At 40.5% G+C, this 20,000-nt stretch overlaps 1 protein-coding gene across 1 annotated transcript in view; it reads left to right on the top strand.

Annotated features, from left to right (window-relative positions):
- Window positions 1-1,471: 1,471 nt before the first annotated feature.
- LOC307228293 (solute carrier organic anion transporter family member 3A1-like) overlaps window positions 1,472-20,000 on the top strand; it is a gene marked incomplete at both ends in the record, with an annotated part of 31,780 nt that continues 13,251 nt past the window's right edge. The window contains 2 exons of the mRNA XM_079997931.1: window positions 1,472-1,516; window positions 1,700-1,883. Coding sequence (XP_079854057.1) covers window positions 1,472-1,516; window positions 1,700-1,883 — 229 coding nt within the window. The remainder of the gene's footprint in view (window positions 1,517-1,699; window positions 1,884-20,000) is intronic.

Raw genomic sequence — 20,000 nt, 5'->3', positions numbered from 1 at the left:
ACCTCCAGCAGCCAGGCTCCCCCTGTAGGCTCTCAGAGGAGGAGCAGGAGGAGGAGGACCGAGGAGGGAGACACGGGATGGATTTCTACTCCTGAGTGTTTTCAATTCAATGATAAGAAATGTGAAGAATGAATGTGTTTGATTTTGTTTTGATATTAAATATCAAAACATAATCAAACACATTCATTCTCAAACACATACCTTTGTTGAACTATATGAATAAGTTTGATATCAGATCAAATTTTGATCTGATATCAAACTGATATCTGCCGCTCCCTGGTGGCCACAGACCTCCTGTGCAGCACTTGAATTATTCACATTTTTGTTTGTACTTTGAAATCACATCATGAAGATTACGTGTTCGCACATTTTAAAATTGAGTTTTACAGTCATCTTCACACTTTAAGTACTGTCATCAAACGGCCTCTCACCTCTCACCGTCATTCTATTCCTGATGTTGATCAGTTGAATGAGTCGCCCGCTGTTTTCTTCATTGAATAAAATCACTGATGCTATAAAACATCAAAAAATTGATAAACCTCCTGGAACAGATGGCTTTACTGACGTTTATAAAATAAGTATTTACAGAAAGTAGTGACAGAGGTTCACCCCCCCCCCCCCATATGTCACTTTGATCTCCTTGATTTGTAAACCTGAAAAAGATCCCCTCATTTTAGATAACTGACACCCAATCTCCTTATTATATAATGATTTCCAAGTCTGTGATTAAATACTGGCTAATAGATAGAAACCTGTACTAGATACCATCATTGATTAAAGTCAAGTCAGGATTTATGCAAAATATGCGTATTTCTAACAATGTAGGACTAGTTTTACATTACTCAGATTGTGTTCTAGATGGTTTTTATTTTCATAAAGCTTTCGAGTATTTGGAACATAACTTTATGTTGATTGTGCTAAAAAAGATTTGGGTTTGGTCATTTTGTTTACAAATCAATAAAAGTAGTATAGTAAAAGCTCTTCCTTCTAGCTGCACAACTTCTTCATTTACAGATGAAATCCAGCTCTTTAAAAGGCTTTGTTATTGCCAACAGGGAAATAATTATCTGTCAGCTGACAGATGATACGGCCTTGTTTTTTAAGGATGCTTCCAAAGTATCAGTGGCAGTCTGTACTATCCAGTCTGTGGCAGACTCGCCAGCAACCGGCCACCCCGGGAAAAAAAAACCCCAGTGCTCAATGTGGGCTGTTGGTAATTGCAGTTAAAATTGCGGGGTTGGGGGTGCGGGCGCTCTGCGTCCATTACGCACATTTGAGTATTTTATTTAGTTTCACATCACTATGTCCGTCAAAAACTCATCAGCAGTGATCTCCTATGAACACAATGCAGTTGTGGATTTATAAAAATCCCTGAAAGAACAACTTTGGGACATAATATCCACGGATCCAGAGTGGCCCACTGAAATTTTACGTGCCAACACTCTCAACAAGAGAAATGGCAACAATAACAATGGAGCCGCTGTTCCACGGGTGTGCCCATGGAGGAAGCACCGCAGTAAACGAGGCAGCATTCAGGTAAGAATGAGGAACCTTACGTCCATCTCTGCACAGCATCCTTCTTGCCAATATCCAGTCCCTGGAGAACAAGATGAATGACCCTCGAGTGAGGATTGCATTCCAACGGGATACTATTGCGTCCTCTGCCTGACGGAGACATGGCTGAACCCGCTGGTTCCAGATCAAGCCATACATCCCAGCCGAGTCCTTCGCCATGTTCTATGCCAACAGGTCAGAAGAGTTGGGGAAATCCAAGGGTGGAGGCGTCTACCTCAAGATAAACAGCGGCTGGTGTTACCCAAGCCACGTCAAGACTCTCTCCCGCTCCTGCTCGCCGAACCTGGAACAGCTGACGTTCTCATGCCGTAAATTCTACCTCCCCTGGGAATTCAGCATGGTCATCACTCCCTGCCTTCGGGAAATCAGATCACGCCACGATTTCGCTGGTTCCTGTTTACAGGCCTCTGATCGCCCGAGAATTGGTGGTGACGAGGGAAGTGAAGCGGTGGACAGACCAATCAGAGGCTGCGCTTCAGGACGCCCTGACTGACGTAGACTGGGACATACTCCAATCAAGTTCAAGTGACATCACCGAGTTTACGGACGTAGCGGTGAGCTTTGTGGCCACGTTAGCGGACAGCATTGTTCCCACGGTGAAAGTTTGGATATTTCGAAACCACAAGCCTTGGGTCGATAAATCCATCCGCTGCGCTCTGAATGCTCGCACGGCCGCTTACGACGACGGTCTTGTATCGGCAAATATGGACAATTACAAAGCAGCGTCGTACAATCTGAGGAGGGCGGTGAAGGACGCTAAATGGATGTACAGAGAGACTGTGAAGCTACAGATGGAGCAACGGGACACCAGACACTTGTGGCAGGGGCTGCGGACTATAACAAACTACAAGAGCAGCTCCCCCCCAGCCACAAGTGTGGACGCCTCCCTAGCCAACGAACTGAACTCCTTTTATGCGCGGTTTGAGTCTGGCAACAGCACCGCAAGCTCGCCGGCTAATTGGAGTTACACCGCTGGGGATGAGCGCGCACTATGTCTGAGCATGACGTCAGAAACGCTCTGATGCGGGTGAACACCAGGAAAGCTGCGGGCCCAGATGTCATATCTGGGCGAGTACTGAAGACCCAAGCTAACCAGCTAGCCCCGGTGCTCACTACAATATTCAACATCTCCCTGGCTGAATCAGTGGTCCCATCCTGCTTCAAGAGGTCCACAGTCGTTCCTGTCCCGAAGATCGCCTCTCCTGCCTGCCTGAATGACTACCGTCCGGTGGCCCTCCCTTCGCTGGTCATGAAGTGTTTCGAGAGGCTGATTAAGGATTATATCTGCGCCCCCCCCCCCGCACCTTGGACCTGTTGCAGTTCATGTACCAGCAGAACAGATCCACGGATGACGCGGTTTCCCAGGTACTGCACACCACGCTCACGCACCTGGATGGCCGGTAGGGGGCCTATGTGAGAATGCTGTTCATTGATTATAGTTCAGCTTTCAACACCATAGTCCCACCAGACTGGCTGTCAAGCTGAAGGAGCTCAGACTGAACACTCCGCTGTGTGCTTGGATCCTGGACTTCCTCTCAGCCTGGCCCCAGATGGTCAGGGTGGGGAAGCGCATGTCCAGCTCCCTCACCCTGAACACAGGATCCCTCCAGGGCTGCATCCTTAGCCCCCTACTGTGCTCCCTGTATACACATGACTGTGTGGCCAGGTCCAGCTCCAACACCTTCATCAAGTTTGCTGACGACACCGTGGTCGTGGGCCTGATCACCGACGGAGATGAGAAGGCCTACCGCGAGGAGGTGGCTGACCTGTCACTCTGGTGCCAAGACAACAGCCTCCACCTGAACGTCAGCGAAACTAAGGAGCTGATTGTGGACTTTAGGCGTGGATCACAATCGAGGACGCACGCGCCCTTGTGGATTAATGGGACTTCTGTCGATAGGGTGAGCAGCTTAAAGTACCTGGGAGTCCACATCACAGAGAATTTAACATGGACTTTACAAACAGACACTCTGGTGAGAAAGGCGAGGCAGCGTCTTTACCACCTCAGACGGCTGAGGAAGTCCTTCTACTCTAATTTATGCTACTGTACTGGACTGTTCTCTGCTCCACCTCTACTCTACACTTCTATATTCATCTCTATTCTACTCTATACTACTTTACTGTACTGTACTCCATTCATCCCTACTCTACTCTTCTCTGTTGTACTCTACTGAACTCTATTAATCTCTACTCTACTCTACACTACTTTACTGTACTGTACTCCATTCATCCCTACTCTACTCTACTCGTTTAATTTCTATTCTATTCATCTATACTCTTTTCTATTCATCACTTCTCTACTGAACTCTATTAATCTCTACTCTACTCTTCTCTACACTACTTTAATGTACTGTACTCCATTCATCCCTACTCTACTCTACTCTATTGTACTCTACTCTATTCATCTCTACTCTACTCTACTGAACTCTATTAATCTCTACTCTATTCATCTCTATTCTATTCATCTATACTCTTCTCTATTCATCACTACTCTACTCTACTCTACCCCTACTCTACACTACTGTACTATACTGTACTCCGCTCTACACTACTCTATTCATCTCTACTCTACTTTGTTCTATTTTACTCTGCTCTACTCTCCTCATCTCTACTGTACTCTATTCATCTCTAGTCTAATCTACTCCGTCTCATCTCCACTCTACTATACTCTATTGTACTCTACTCTATTCATCTCTACTCTACTTTGTTCTATTCTACTCTGCTCTACTCTCCTCATCTCTACTGTACTCTACGCTTCTGTACTCTACTCTACACTCCTTTACTCTATTTATCTCTAGTCTACTCCACTCTACTATACTATATTCATCGCTAGTCTCTTCTACTTGACTCTACTCTCCCCCTACTCTACTCTACGCTACTGTACTGTACCCTACTCTAAGCTCCTCTACTCTACTCTCTTCATCTCTAGTCTACTCTACTCTACTCTTCTATACTATATTCATCTCTACTCTATTCTACTCTACTCTACTATATTCATCTCTACTCTACTATACTATATTATCGCTACTCTACACTACTCTACTCGACTCTATTAATCTCTCGTCTACTCTCTGTTCACCTTTACTCTTCTCCATTTATCTCTACTCCACTGTACTCTATTAATCTGTACTCTACATTGCTCTACTCTACCCCCCCACTCAACTCTATGCTACTGTACTCTATTCTACTCCACCTCTACTCTCCCCCTACTCTACCCTAAGCTACTGTACTGTACTTCACCTCTACTCTACTCGACTCTACTCTACTCTATTCATCACTTGACTTTTTAACTATTCATCTCTAGTCTACTCCACTATATTCATCTCTACTCTACACTACTCTACACTTCTCCACTATACTATTCATTTATACTCTATTCATCTCTTCTCTACTCTACGCTACTGTACTGTACTGTAATCTACACCACCTCAACTCTACTCTATGCTACTGTGCTGTACTCTACTTCACCTCTTTAAATCTCTACTTTACTCTACACTGCCGTGCTGTACTCTACTCCATCTCTACTCTACTCTATTCATCTATACTCTACTAAACTATACTATACTATACTCTATGCTACTGTACTGTACTGTTCTACTCTATGTCACCTCTACTCTACTGCATTAATCACGACTCTACTCTACTCTATTAATCTCTAGTCTACTCTATTAATCTCTACTCTTCTTTATTTATCTCTACTGTACTCTACACTACACTACGCTACTGTACTCTACTCTAATCTACCCCCCTCTACTCTACCTCTTCTCTGTACACCGATCAGTCACAACATTAAACCAGTGACAGGTGAAGTGAATACCATTGATTGGTATTTGGTTTGGTTCCAAGGGGTAGGATATATTATTTTATATATACCGTTATATATTATTATTATTATATTGTATAAATACTGTTCTATATTATTATTATATATATACTGTTCTATATTATATATATATATATATATATATATATATATATATATATATATATATATATATATATACTGTTCTATATTATTATTATCTATATACTGTTATATTTTATTATCATATATATACTGTTATATATTATTATTATATATACTGTTATATATTATATATATATATATACTGTTATATTTTATTATTATATATATACTGTTATATATTATTACTATATATATCCTTTTATATTTTATTATTATATATACACTTCTATATTATTATTGTGTATATATATATATACTGTTATATATTATTATATATATACTGTTATATTTGATTATGATATATTCACTGTTCTATATTATTATTGTATATATATATATAAACTGTAATTATATATATATATACACTGTATACATATATACATACATATACATACATATATACTCTATATCTCTAGTCTCCTTTACTCTATCGCTACTCTACTGTAGTCATCTCTACTCTAAGCTGCTGTACTCTACTCCACCTCCACTCTACACTGCTGCACTGTACTTGGGGAGCGTATGCACCGACCACATTCATTATCACCCCATCAATGTCCAGCTTCATGCTCATCACTCTGTCCGACACTCTGGTCACCTCACAAAACACTCTTGACATATTCTTCCTTCAAGACCATTCCTACCCCGTTTCTCCTGCCATCCACTCCATGGTAGAACAGTTTGTACCCGGCTGTGATACTCCTGGCCTTACTCCCCTTCCACCTGGTCTCTTGTACACATAGTACATCTACCTTCCTTCTCTCCATCATGTCAGCCAGCTCCTACTCTCAACTCTACTCCCCTTCCCAAGGTGTCTGGGAATGAGTAGTGTCCCAAGACAGTGCCCATTGTATAAAATTATAATTATTAATAGACAATGCCAGGGGTCTCAAGAAAGAGACAGAGCCCATTGTCAGGGGTCCCGGTGATAAGGGAGGTGAAAACGTGAACGGTGACCTATGTAGGGTAATCAGATGGTCAACATTGTCTCTTGACAACATTGACAACATTGAAGAAAAAGAGAATTAAGTTGAAATAGAGAATAGAGACGAGAGAAATAAAAGATGAAGTTAAAAGTAAAAGATAAAGGCTTAAAAGATGTGGAAAAAGTAGAAGTAAAAAGTAATTGTAGAATGGCAGAACTAGTAGCCAAAAGTTATTTAAATAACCATGCAAGATTAATGGAGACAGGGCCCATACCTCCTTAAAAAGTAAGACATGTGTACATTAAATGCTGCGTGAAAGTTGGCCGAATGAAAATATAATATTGTCAAATCTAGGTAGGAAAAACAAAGAGGAAATAACCCTGGCCAGGGGAATTGACTCATAATAAAATTATATGAATGAAGATGAAAAAGATGAAAAGTGAAAAAGAGATAAAAGTTAAAAGCCTAAAGTAAGATGAAAAAGGATGAAAAGTGAAAAAATAAAGTTTGAGAAAAAATGGGGAAAAGCAGGACTAATATCAGCCTAAGAGAATGAGTGCATGCTGAAAGAATCTGATTAAAAGGACAATTTGTTAAAAGTTTGGCCAAAGTGAAAATCTTGATGAAATTAGAAAAGTATACATGACTCGACGTTCAAGTATAAAGTCAAGCGCTGTTGAAGTTTTTGGAGAATCTGATGTACTGCTGGACAGATATGTCTTTTTCCTTTTGGTGTGTGAGTGTGCCTGTGTGTGTGTGAGTGTGCCGGCTAAAGAGGTGTGAAGAGATTTGTGTATTGTTCGTGTATATGTATAAATTATATATAGAATACATGGGTTATTTAATAGGTATACATATGGGGTGAGCAGTTAAATAATACATAAAATAAACATTTCTTGCCCCTTTAGTGATAAATGTGTATGAGCCTGTTTATGGACTTTGTAAAGCTGATAATAAAGATTATGAGCTTTTCTTTAAGGACGTTTTATAAATATATATGAGCCTTTTTCTTTAAGGACGTTTGATAAATATATATGAGCCTTTTTGTTTAAGGACGTTTTATAAATATATATGAGCCTTTTTCTTCAAAGGGCATTTGATAAATATATATGAGCCTTTTTCTTTAAAGGACGTTTAATACATTTGATAAAGGATATGAACCTTCACAGGACTTTATATATTTGATAACAAAATGAGCCTTCTTGAGAGAAGGACTAGAATCACCAGAAACAGTTTGCCTACACATGCATATACACATTCAGAAAAGAAAAGAGAATCTCCTGCTCTGAGTTATGGGTAGGATTTGTGGAATGTTTGGTTGGTGTGTGAGTTTTTTCTCTTTGTACTTGGAGTGTGTGACAGTGCTTGCTGTGAGTTCTGTTGGTTAAAGGAGCAGATAGTCTTGGTAAAATAGAAGGAAAAGTTGACTTTTTGATGCAAGAGAAGAGGTTTTGTGTTTCGGCTGCTGAGTGAAAGGAATCAGCTTTGATTTATGACTGTGCGTAACTGCATTGGGCTGGGCTGTTCCGACAGGGAGCTGAAACAGGATGTTCGTTCGCTGACGACCAGTGCAAACTGGAAGGTGTGACTAAATTTAAGAGGTGGAGCAAGGGGTGGTGGTCGACTCCCCCTGACAAGAGGGGCGGAGAAGAAGAATGATAGAAGAAAATAAATAAATAAATGAATATTAAAATAAAATAAATACAAATAAAATTTAATTAAATAAAAATAATGAATTAGAGGTGATATTAGATTGACTTATATACTCTTTAGACTTAAATGAGTCGTATGAATAAAAGTAAATATTGCTTTTTTTCAAATGTGCGAGAAATAAAATAGCTGATAATGTATGTCTCATTGAATTGTATTATAGTATGTATAAGAATTTAGAGTGGTCTTAAGACACTGAACTTTTGTGTTGTTCTTTTCGTTTTATCTTTCATCCTTTCTTTTACTTTGCTGAGTGAGAGCTGGGGGAAAGACAGAGAAGATGGAATGTGTCTGAATTGGATCATCCAAGGGGCAGATGACAAGACATCTGGCAGTTCTTCACAGACACCAGGAGCTTGCGGATGACAGTGCATAAGAAATTCTGAATTCCTTGAATAAGGCCAGTATGGATTATCCACAAACTCTTTTCAATAGACACCTGCATTTACCTATATGTGTGTACATCTAGTTAAAACCTACATGATTGCTTGATCTCACATATAGGATTACAGTAGTTCTTTTTCTTATATTGCGTTTGCAATTAGTAAGAGACTTGGCAACGGACTGACTAATCAAGGCATTCGCCTAATTAATGGAGCATTATTGATTTGATTGATCACATGCGGAAAAACGTATTTGATTTAAATACAGTTCAGTGCTGTGAATATTCGTTTCATTTTCTGAGTATGATTTACCTTGATTGAGGCTGTTTTGAGAGTGAACATTGATGGACATTTTGATGATTGAAGATAAATGAGTATGATCAGATGTATCAGATCATGAACAAGTGAAGTTGCTTTCATAAGTGGGAAGCTATTGGCCTCCTTTGGGGTTGGTAAATTCAGTTGTTTTAGGTTGAGTGTGATTACACGGTGCTTTATAAATAATTTTTAAACAAATCAATTCGAGTTACAATAAAAGAAATGGAAACAAGAATTACAAAAGTAATCACTCCTATTGATGTAGTGCGAAAGAATAATCCTCTTATTAAAGATATTGCAAAAAGATCAGGAAAATGGAGCAAGCGGTGGCCTGATATTGAACAACCATGGCCAGCTGAAGGAACTCTTAACCCGGATGTGATTAAAACAATGCAGGTGCTTGTGTCCACATATAAAGCAAATCAAAAGAAAGGAAAAAGAGGGAAGAGACGCACAGAGAAAAGACAAACAGAACTTGGCATTCTGCAGCTGTTCGTAAAGGAGGGACAGACATGGTTTGAAGCTGCAAAAGAAAAAAGAGAACAAAGTAGACAAGAAATAAAGAAAAATTAAAAGGAAGCAGAAAAATTGATGGAGAAGATTACCGCACCCTTCACACATACAGCATCTGTAAAGAAGCCCCCGTCTTATGAGAAGGAGGTGAAGTTCACTGATGTTTATCCTCAGAGGGCAACTATCTCTTCGAAGATAAGGATGAGCAAATAATAGAGATGGGCAAGGCTACAACAACCATAAAGATGTATCAGAGCTCCAACAGTACCGAGAGAAGGAATCCTTTGGGAAAGAGACAAGTCAGAAGCCTGGAAATAGGAGAAGAGAGTGTGAGTGATTCGGACGAAGCTATTGGAGGATACGACCCAGCAGTCAGAGGGATGTGGAGAGCATTGAGAGATGCATTTCCAACAAACGTACACCCGGATAACATCTATGTTGAGTCATTGGGCCCACAAGAAAACCCAAGAGCTTATGTGTCAAGGGTTCATCAAGTGTGGAGAAATATCACAGGAAATGATCCAGATTTGATGAATCAAATGGAGAAATCAATTCTCCGAGCCAAAATACAGAAGGGGCTCCCTCTTCAAGTGAGGAGCAAATTGGCAGAAGTGGTTGGTCTTGGAAGCATGACCAAAGGTGTTTATACGGATCACATAGCACATCAAGTGGAGCTATATCGGAAAAAGGAGCATGACCAGAAAGAACAGGACCAGAGACTCTCAGAAAACCCAACCAAATACAGTTGGTGGATAAGAAGAATGAGGATAAGAAGGCCAAAGAGAAGGTTTATAGATGAGCAGAACAGAAAGAATTCTAGGTAGATAATGCACTGTGGCGCCCCTAAGGGGGGCAGCCGAAAGAAGAGGATTCTTGGTGGTGGAATGAGGAAGTAAAGGAGCAGTTATGAAGATAAACACTGATGATTATCTTGATAAAGAGCGTGACATTGAGAAAGGTGTGCCACATATGACTTTAATGGTGGCTGAAGGATTTGAGCAGAAGCATGTGGAGAAATCATGAAGGACTGATGGTAGCACCCCCAGACCTACTAGGTTTGATGATTCAGGAAGCACAGTTAGCCTATGTTGCAAGGGGGGAGGTAAGAAGAAAAATCACGAAAGAGTATGGGTTTTTGGGCACCGTACTTGCTTCAGGAAATTGGTTATGTCATAGGCAGATGTACATTCGGTCTGAAATGTTCGGACAATGTTCGTAGGGGTGTGATGAGTTTACCCGGTCACATTCCAACTCCGACAGGTCCCATGCGTGAGTTGGTTGTGGATTTTGTTGACATGATAAGACCAGTAGGAGGTAAAAGATACATGTTAGTCGTCGTGGATAGATTTTCACGATGGACTGAAGGATGTCCAACCAAGCGTAAAGATGCTCAGTCAGTTGCCAAGCGAAGTTTGTGTCGTGAGGTCATAAGCAGGTGGGGACTTCCAGATCGCATATCTTCAGATAATGGGAAAGAGTTTGTGGATAAAACAGTAAAATTAATTCAGAAAAAATTGGGAATCAAACAATGACTAGGAGCTGTTTATCATCCGCAAAGCCAAGGTGTTTGTGAAAAATGTAATGGTGTGCTGAAAAATCGCATTGTTAAAATCTGTCAGCATACAGGTCTGAATTGGGTAGAGGTGTGTAGTTAGTAGAGAAATATCCATTCTGAATATCTGATTCCGTCATATACTCAATACTATTTTTGACTAAGAAAATGCATGGACAAAGGGGGGAAAAGGAAAATGTTAATCATATATTGGAATAATGTTAAAGCGTAATGCAGCGGAAATTATTATACTGTATTTAATGTGTGTGCAAGATACTGGCCGGTGAATTTTTCTTTCAGGACCAGTCTGAGGTTGTCTGTGTCCGGAGATCCTAACAGCCCAAAAGACTTGAACAATCAAACATGGACATTCAAAAATGGAGGACGAAAATGGACGATGGACCCTGAATGAGGACATCATAATCAGGAGTGTCGAGTGATATAGCATTGAAGATTTATGGTGTTAAAAAGCAACAGTTCAATACATCCATGTGTGTTTTATAATATTGGAGGTTGTTTATTACAATGTAACCTGTATTATTGATGAAAAGTCTATAGTCTACAGTAGATATTTTTAGCAAGACATATTACTTTGATATGCTATTGTTTCAAGATTCAAGATTCAAGATTTTTTATTTTATATATATATGTTAGGATTTGAGCAGAACATATATATACATATACATATACATATACATACATATACATATGTATACATACATATATATATATACATATACATACATACATATACATACATATACATATATATGTTTTCTTTGACGTTTTCTGTAACAGGGTGAAATGGATATATTGGGACCTCAGCCTGACTTTGGACAAAATTTTTGATTTATTTCTGAGGTTCTGAATGTATGCATTTACATGTAACATCCTGTACATTTTTCTAAACCCTTCTTCTCTGCGGTTAATTGATTTGGAGTGCAATAGATGGTTGCCTGGGCAGAGGAATCGTGGGAGAATTTTCCTGTCTTGATTGTTTGTTGAAAAAACTAAGAATGGAAGCTGCCAGATGGGTTTTTCGCTCCCACTCTCCACAAATTTATTGTATTGCTACGACTAAGCATGTTCAGAAGGATATATTATAATCAGTTTGTTTGTTAGTAGGTGATTTCTATTAAGCCGATTAACGTTGTAAGTTCAATAACTCTTCTCTCTGTCGAGACTTTGTGTAGTCTCGAAGGGGGGAAATATGAGGTGTCTGGGAATGAGTAGCATCCCAAGACAGTGCCCATTGTATGAAATAATAATTATTAACAGACGATGCCAGGGGTCTCAAGAGAGAGACAGAGCCTATTGTCAGGGGTCCCGGTGATAAGGGAGGTGAAAACGTGAACGGTGACCTATATAGGGGAATCAGATGGTCAACATTGTCTCTGGCTTAGCATAAAAGCACCTGCCTGAGTTTCATTCGACAGAGAATACATTCGGCTCGGTTCTCTCCTGGACATCCCAGGCAAGTCCAGTCTGATGCTGTTCTTTTGTAATAAATCTATTATTTTACTCAAGTCAGCATCAGCGGTCTCTCCTTCTTCATCAACACATCAAATTCATCAAGAAACTCTCCTGCTGTCTCCGGACACGCCTTCCCTCTCTTCTTCTTCTTCTTCTTCTTCTTCTTCTTCTTCTTCTTCTTCTTCTTGGGCCGACAGTAGCACAATTTCCACTGGCACCCTGTTGGCTAACGACACCGGTGGCGGTGGTTGTTAACCCGGGCCTCCACCGATCCGGTATGGAAATCAGATTTGTTGTCATCATGTTTAATTTGCATGTTTTTTACACCGGATGTCCTTCCTGACGCAACCCTCTCTATTCATCTGGGCTTGGGACCGGCACTGATGATGGGCTTGTGCAGCCCCAGTAGCTAGATTAACATATATACAATATATATATATATAGTATGTATATATAATTGATATGTACATGTATATACACAGAAACTGTCTCTGTCAACCCTCTGCTTGGTCTCCAGTTACATCGTGTGACGTCTGATCCTTAAAGCTTCCTGATAACACACTAATAACATCAGCTCTGTCCACACTTCCATTAGCGCCATCAGCTCCATCTCCTCCATCACCTCCATCCCCTCTATCAGCTTCATCACCTCCATTACCCCCATCACCTCCACCAGTCACCAGATCAACTCCTATTTTTATGATTTAAACTCATCATTTAAGTTCTAGTGGCACCACTCCTAGTAGTTCTTGCTGTTGTTCCATCCATCCATCCATCCATCCATCCATCCATCATCATCCTTCCATCCTTCCATCCATCATCCTTACATCCTTACATTATCCATCCATCCATCCATCCTTACATCCATCATCCATACATCCATCATCCTTACATCCTTACATTATCCATCCATACATCCATCCATCCATCCATCCTTCCATCCATCATCCTTCCATCCATCATCCTTACATCCTTACATTATCCATCCATCCTTACATCCATCCTTCCATCCTTACATCCTTCCATCCTTACATCCTTACATCCATCATCCTTACATCCATCATCCTTACATCCTTACATTATCCATCCATCGTTTCTTCCATCCATCCATTAATCTGTCATCCTTCTATCTCCATCCTTCCATCAATAGTTATCCTGTACTTACACTGTAGTTACAATGTAGCTACTATGTCGTTACATTGTAGTTACTCTGTAGTTGCATTGTAGTTAGTCTGTCGTTGCATTGCACTTACAATGTATTTATATTGTAGTTACATCGTTGTTAGTCTGTAGTTGCATTGTACTTACTCTGTCGTTGCATTGTAGTTACTCTGTAGTTGCATTGTAGTTACTGCATTGTAGTTGAATTGTAGTTACAATGTAGTTATATTGTAGTTACATTGTTTTAAGTCTGTAGTTACTTTGTAGCTACAATGTTGTTTCACTCTAGTTACAATTACATTACATTACATTTAGTCATTTAGCAGACGCTTTTATCCAAAGCGACTTACAAGGGAGAATAACATTCAAGCTACATTGCGACAGAGATTAGTGTAACAACATTAGTGTAACAATAAATACTGCAAGGTGGTGCTAAGTAATTGTAGGTTAGGACAGGAGGTACTCACTGAAGAGCTGGGTCTTCAAGTGCTTCTTAAAGACAGAGAGGGAGGTCCCCGCTCTGGTCATTTTTGGCAGCATTTTTGGAACTACAAATGAGAATAGCCTGGATTGCCGTGGCTGTATGGCCGGCAGAGCCAGGCCACGCTCATTTGACGAGCGCAGCATCCGGGGGGCAACATGTGCTCTTACAAGAGCATTTAAGTAGGCGGGAGCATTCCCAGCAATCACTCTGTAGGCCAGCATAAGAGACTTGAACTTGATGCGGGCGGCTACAGGTAACCAGTGGAGATCGATGAGCAGCGGAGTGACATGTGCCCTCTTTGGCTGGTTGAACACCAGTCGCGCCGCCGCATTCTGTATCATCTGTAGTGGCTTCACCGCACAGGCCGGCAAGCCTGTTAAGAGGGCATTGCAGTAGTCGAGACGGGACATCACCAAGGTTTGTAACAGCAGTTGAGTGGCATATTGGGTCAGGTACGGCCTGACTTTTCGGATGTTGAGTAGTGCGAAGCGGCAGGACCGGGAGACGGCGGCAACATGGTCGGAGAATGTCAGTTGGTCATCAATAATGACACCAAGATTCCTTGCAGCCTTGGTAGGAACAAGAGATAGAGTCGATTTTAATGTCAATGTTGTTATAAATACCTTGTTTGGCCGGGAAGACCAGCAGTTCTGTTTTCACCAGATTTAGTTGAAGATGATAATCCTTCATCCATGTGGATATGTCAGCGAGACAATCCGAGATCCGCATCGAGACAGTAGGGTCGTTGGGCGGGAAGGACAGATAGAGTTGAGTATCATCCGCATAGCAGTGATATGAAAAGCCATGTGAGCGGATGATCGGGCCCAGTGAGGTGGTGTATATGGCAAAGAGGAGGGGGCCTAGCACCGAGCCTTGGGGCCCCCCTGTGGTGGTGTATATGGCAAAGAGGAGGGGTCCTAGCACCGAGCCTTGGGGGCCCCAAGGCTCGGTGAGGCACAGACAGCTGGCCTCGCCATGTCACACTGAACGAGCGCCCAGTGAGGTAAGATTCGAACCAGGAAAGTGCACTGCCCGTTATGCCCATACTTGAGAGTATGGACAGGAGTATGCTGTGATTGACAGTGTCAAAAGCAGCTGATAAGTCAAGCAGAATGAGAACCGAGGATTTGGCAGCAGCTCTAGCAGTTTAGTAGTTACATTGTAATAACTCTGTCGTTGCCGTGTAGTTACCATGTAGTTATATTGTAGCTACATTGTAGTTACCCTATAGTAACGTTGTAGTTACATTGTAGTTTGTGAGAAAAATGCAGATGATCAATTCTTTGAACAATGATTTACATGTTTCATAGAGGACAATAGCTTTTGAAGGTTACATAGCTTTTAAACCACAGTACCGTTTTTAATGAGTCTCTCAACAATGCCTCCTGTATTATAACGACCAGATCACATTCCATCTTCACTCAAGCTGGTGTGCAGATAAGTATAACCCCCAGGGGACTCGTTAGAGCATTGGAATTTGTTTTATGGCATAGTAAGATTGTATGTGTGACTGGATGTTGACTGTTAAATCACTGTATCTGGGTAACACCCGGAAATATGATTGAGGGGCCATAATGTTGTAAATGGCACCTGACCTATAAAGCCCTCCTCGTCAGAAGTAGAGGCAGACTGATCAAGACTACTGCCTTGAAGCAGCTCTGAATTTTTCTCTTTATTCTGCAGAATAAATATCTTTGATTCTCTAAGTTTGTTTCACTGAACACTCAGGGAGAATCTCTCCAACAAGTTACATTGTAATTACTCTGTAGTTACTATGTGGTTCAACTGTAGTTACACTGTCGTTACGATGTAGATAATTGTTGTTACATTGTAGTTACACTGTAGTTACGCTGTAGTTGCCATATAGTTACGTTGTCGTTACAATGTAGTTACATTGTGCTTACGCTGGAGTTATGCTGTAGTTACTCAGTAGTTACATTGTAGTTACATTGTAGTAACTCTGTAGTTATATCGTAGTTACATTATAGTTACTCTGTAGTTAGATTGTGGTTATATTGTATTTACTCTGTAGATGCAATGTACTCTGTAGATACATTGTAGTTACTTTGTAAGTACATTGTAGTTACAATGTAGTTACTCTGCAGATATATTGTAGTTACGATGGAGTTACTCTGTAGATATATTGTAGTTACAGTGTAGTTACTCTGTAGATACATTGTAGTTACAATGTAGTTAATGTAGTTACTTTGTAGATATATTGTACTTACGATGAAGTTACTCTGCTGATACATTGTAGTTACAATGTAGTTACTCTGTAGATGTATTGTAGTTACGATGTAGTTTTCCTGTAGATATATTGTAGTTACAATGTTACTCTGTAGATACATTGTAGTTACTCTGTAGATACATTGTAGTTACAATGTAGTTACTCTGTAGATATATTGTACTTAGGATGTGGTTACTCTGCAGATCTATTGTAGTTACAATGTAGTTACTCTGTAGATATACTGTAGTTAGGATTTGGTAACTCTGCAGATATATTGTAGTTACAATGTAGTTACTCTGTAGATATACTGTAGTTAGGATGTGGTTTCTCTGTAGATCTATTGTGGTTACAATGTAGTTACTTTATAGATATAACATAGTTAAGATATCATTACTCTGTATATATATTGTAGTTACAATGTAGTTACTCTGTAGATATATTGTAGTTACGATGGAGTTACTCTGTAGATATATTGTAGTTACAGTGTAGTTACTCTGTAGATACGTTGTAGTTACAATGTAGTAAATGTAGTTACTTTGTAGATATATTGTACTTACGATGAAGTTACTCTGCAGATACTTTGTAGTTACAATGTAGTTACTCTGTAGCTATATTGTACTTACAATGTAGTTACTCTGCAGATATATCATAGTTACAATGTAGTTACTCTGTATATATATTGAAGTTACGATGTAGATTTCCTGTAGATATATTGTAGTTACGATGTTACTCTGTAGATACATTGTAGTTACTCTGTAGATACATTGTAGTTACAATGTAGTTACTCTGTATATATATTGTAGTTACAATGTAGTTACTCTGATGCAGGTGATTTAGTATTGGGCATAGAGAAGAGAGATTTCCTGAGTTCTTCTACAATAAGTGAATGATCTTAGGTGGAAACCTGCTCCGTGGAAAGTTGAAGAAGGTCACTATCATCAAGGAATGAGTGAATGTTTGATATATTACATTCATTCTCTGAGTGATATATCTTATTATAAAAGTCTCTAAATATGTTATGGATGTCTTGCATGGTGTGTGTTACTCTACCCTGTGCTTGTGATTAGTTCTGGTTTGTAAACAGTCTGAACTTAGATCAATTACTGTGTTGAAGTCTCTTTCCAGTATAATAATTGAGTCATAGACGTTTAAGAGATTTGAAAATATATTGTGAAAGAAAGAAATATTAGCTATGGTTCATTTGACATTACCTACAATTTCGTTAATCATTATGTAACGCCCTTCTGTGTCTGCTTTGTGGTTTTATTCTGATATTCTGATACTGATTCTGATTTTATTGATCAATATAGAAACTCCTCTTTTTGTTGAGTTAAATGATTCTGGAAACATCTGATTCATCCATTGAGCTTTGAGTTTGAGCTGCTCGGATGCAGTGAGGTGAGTGAGACCTGACCATCTGTCCTGACCTGTCTGTCTCTCTTCACCTCTCCTCTCTCTGTCTCTACCTGTTCATCGCTCTCTCTCTGTTTCTACCTGTCTGTCTCTTCACCTCTCCTCTCTCTGTCTCTACCTGTCTGTCTCTTCACCTCTCCTCTCTCTGTATCTACCTGTCTGTCTCTTTACCTCTCTCTCTCTGTCTCTACCCGTCTGTCTCTTCACCTCTCCTCTCTCTGTCTCTACCTGTCTGTCTCTTCACCTCTCCTCTCTCTGTCTCTACCTGTTCATCTCTCTCTCTGTTTCTACCTGTCTGTCTCTTCACCTCTCCTCTCTCTGTCTCTACCTGTTCATCTCTCTCTCTGTTTCTACCTGTCTGTCTCTTCACCTCTCCTCTCTCTGTCTCTACCTGTCTGTCTCTTCACCTCTCCTCTCTCTGTCTCTACCTGTTCATCTCTCCATCGCTCTCTCTGTCTCTACCTGTCTGTCTCTTCACCTCTCCTCTCTCTGTTTCTACCTGTCCGTCTCTCCACCTCTTCTCTCCCTCTCTCTAGCTGTCTGTACTGGGTACTGGGTCAAGGTGGTTCTGAGTCTGTACCGGGTCAACAAACAAGTTTGAGTTGTGTTATAACTTGCTTGGCTCTGATTGGTTGAATGTCAGACCCGTCCTGAGGCAGAACCGGGTCAGAAGCGGCTCCTGAAGCCTCTGGACGGGCTGGGTGAGGGATTCTGCAGGGCCCGATAGCAATGGGAGCGGGCGTCGCTGTTTTTGGGATGGAGCCGATATTTAATTGATCTGTTTTTTCTATTTTGATGAGCCGTGGTAATGGTTCTGATCCAGCTCTATGGGCCTGGTTTGTAGCTTTTGTGTGTTTTGTAGAACTCTACGTGCAAGATTTCAATTGGGTGTTTGTCCTATTGGGTTAAGTTCTGGTGTCGACAGGACACCACACCTCCTTGCTCCAGAGGAGAATGGCTCCCATGACAATGAAATTAAATGAAATTAAATGAAATTAAATGAAATTAAATGAAATTAAATGAAATTAAATGAAATTAAATGAAATTAAATGAAATTAAATTAATTTCATTTCAATTCAATTCATTTCAATTCAATTCATTTCAATTCAATTTAATTCATTTAATTTCAATTCAATTCATTTCAATTCAATTCAAATTTGCTTTATTGGCGAGCAAGCATTCTTACAATTCTTACAAAGTCATAACAGTCAGAACTGTTATTATTATCATTACAGACTAGTGGCAGGTCTGTGTTTATCTGAACGGAATAAATGGATATATCTGACTGACGGCCGGCGGGGGGCAGCCATTCTCAGTGGCTGGTACTGTATTTACCTCAACTGCAGAGGGTACAGTACCAGGCCTTATATCTAATTCCCCCTGTTTAATAAGTGTATTTGATCATATTTTTGTATGAATCTTAAATCAAACTTCCGTCTGGGTGCCATGCAATGCAAACACATGTATGGTGGAAAAAGAGAAACTACCCTTCAGCTACCCTAAAAGTCACACTTGATGTGGTAGCTGACGGGGGAATTACAGTTTTCCGAGTTTGCCGGAAAGCACCACTTCCTGCTTGGATCATTAGAGAGCGAGAGCGCTCAGGGTATGGCATTTGCCCGAAGAGGAGATCTGCGATCTGCTATGTAGCAGCAGGAAACGGAATAAATTAAATACATCTACAATAAAGACAATGTTTATAGATGCTTTCGCTGGGGGCGGAGATACGCACTGGAACAGTGCTGAAGCTCCGATCAGTTTTTCCCTCGGTCTGTATTTGAGTCTTTTATTTGTTTTTGTAGACCACGCCCCCAGCATTTATTAGAGGTCAGGTTTTTGTTTGACTACAGGTTTATATTTGAGGAAATACGGTAAATATAGTTTTGTAGTGGTTTCTAATGTCTTGGTATTTGTGGCAGCTTAAGAGGAAGTGCAGCTCTGTCTTCAGTTGGAGCACAGCCCAGCCTCTCTGGGTTGCCAGGTCTGACGGTGGCGAGCTGCAGCAGCCCAGCCTCTCTGGGTTGCCAGGTCTGACGGTGGCAGCCCTCTTCCACGGACAGACTGAGTTCACCGAATCTGTACATCGTCAAGTTTTTTCTTAATGTTTTGTCCGTCACCATGGTCAGATATCCTGCAGTGGTGAACTGTCTGTTAAGGGCCAAATAGCATTGAAGCGTACTTTGGCTGTTCTGAGTTTCTTTCCAGTGGAAGTGATGTTCAGCCCCAGGTCTGTGCCGTCACATTGTTGGATGTGATTTGTTCCCACGGTGACGTTGGACTTGGTTCCCTGACATCTTGGCC

This window comes from Zeus faber (genome assembly GCF_960531495.2).
Source record: "Zeus faber genome assembly, chromosome: 3".
NCBI classification, from domain to species: Eukaryota; Metazoa; Chordata; class Actinopteri; order Zeiformes; family Zeidae; genus Zeus; species Zeus faber.
The sequence above is the reverse complement of the archived record's forward strand: the minus strand, read 5'-3'. Positions and strand labels throughout refer to the sequence as shown.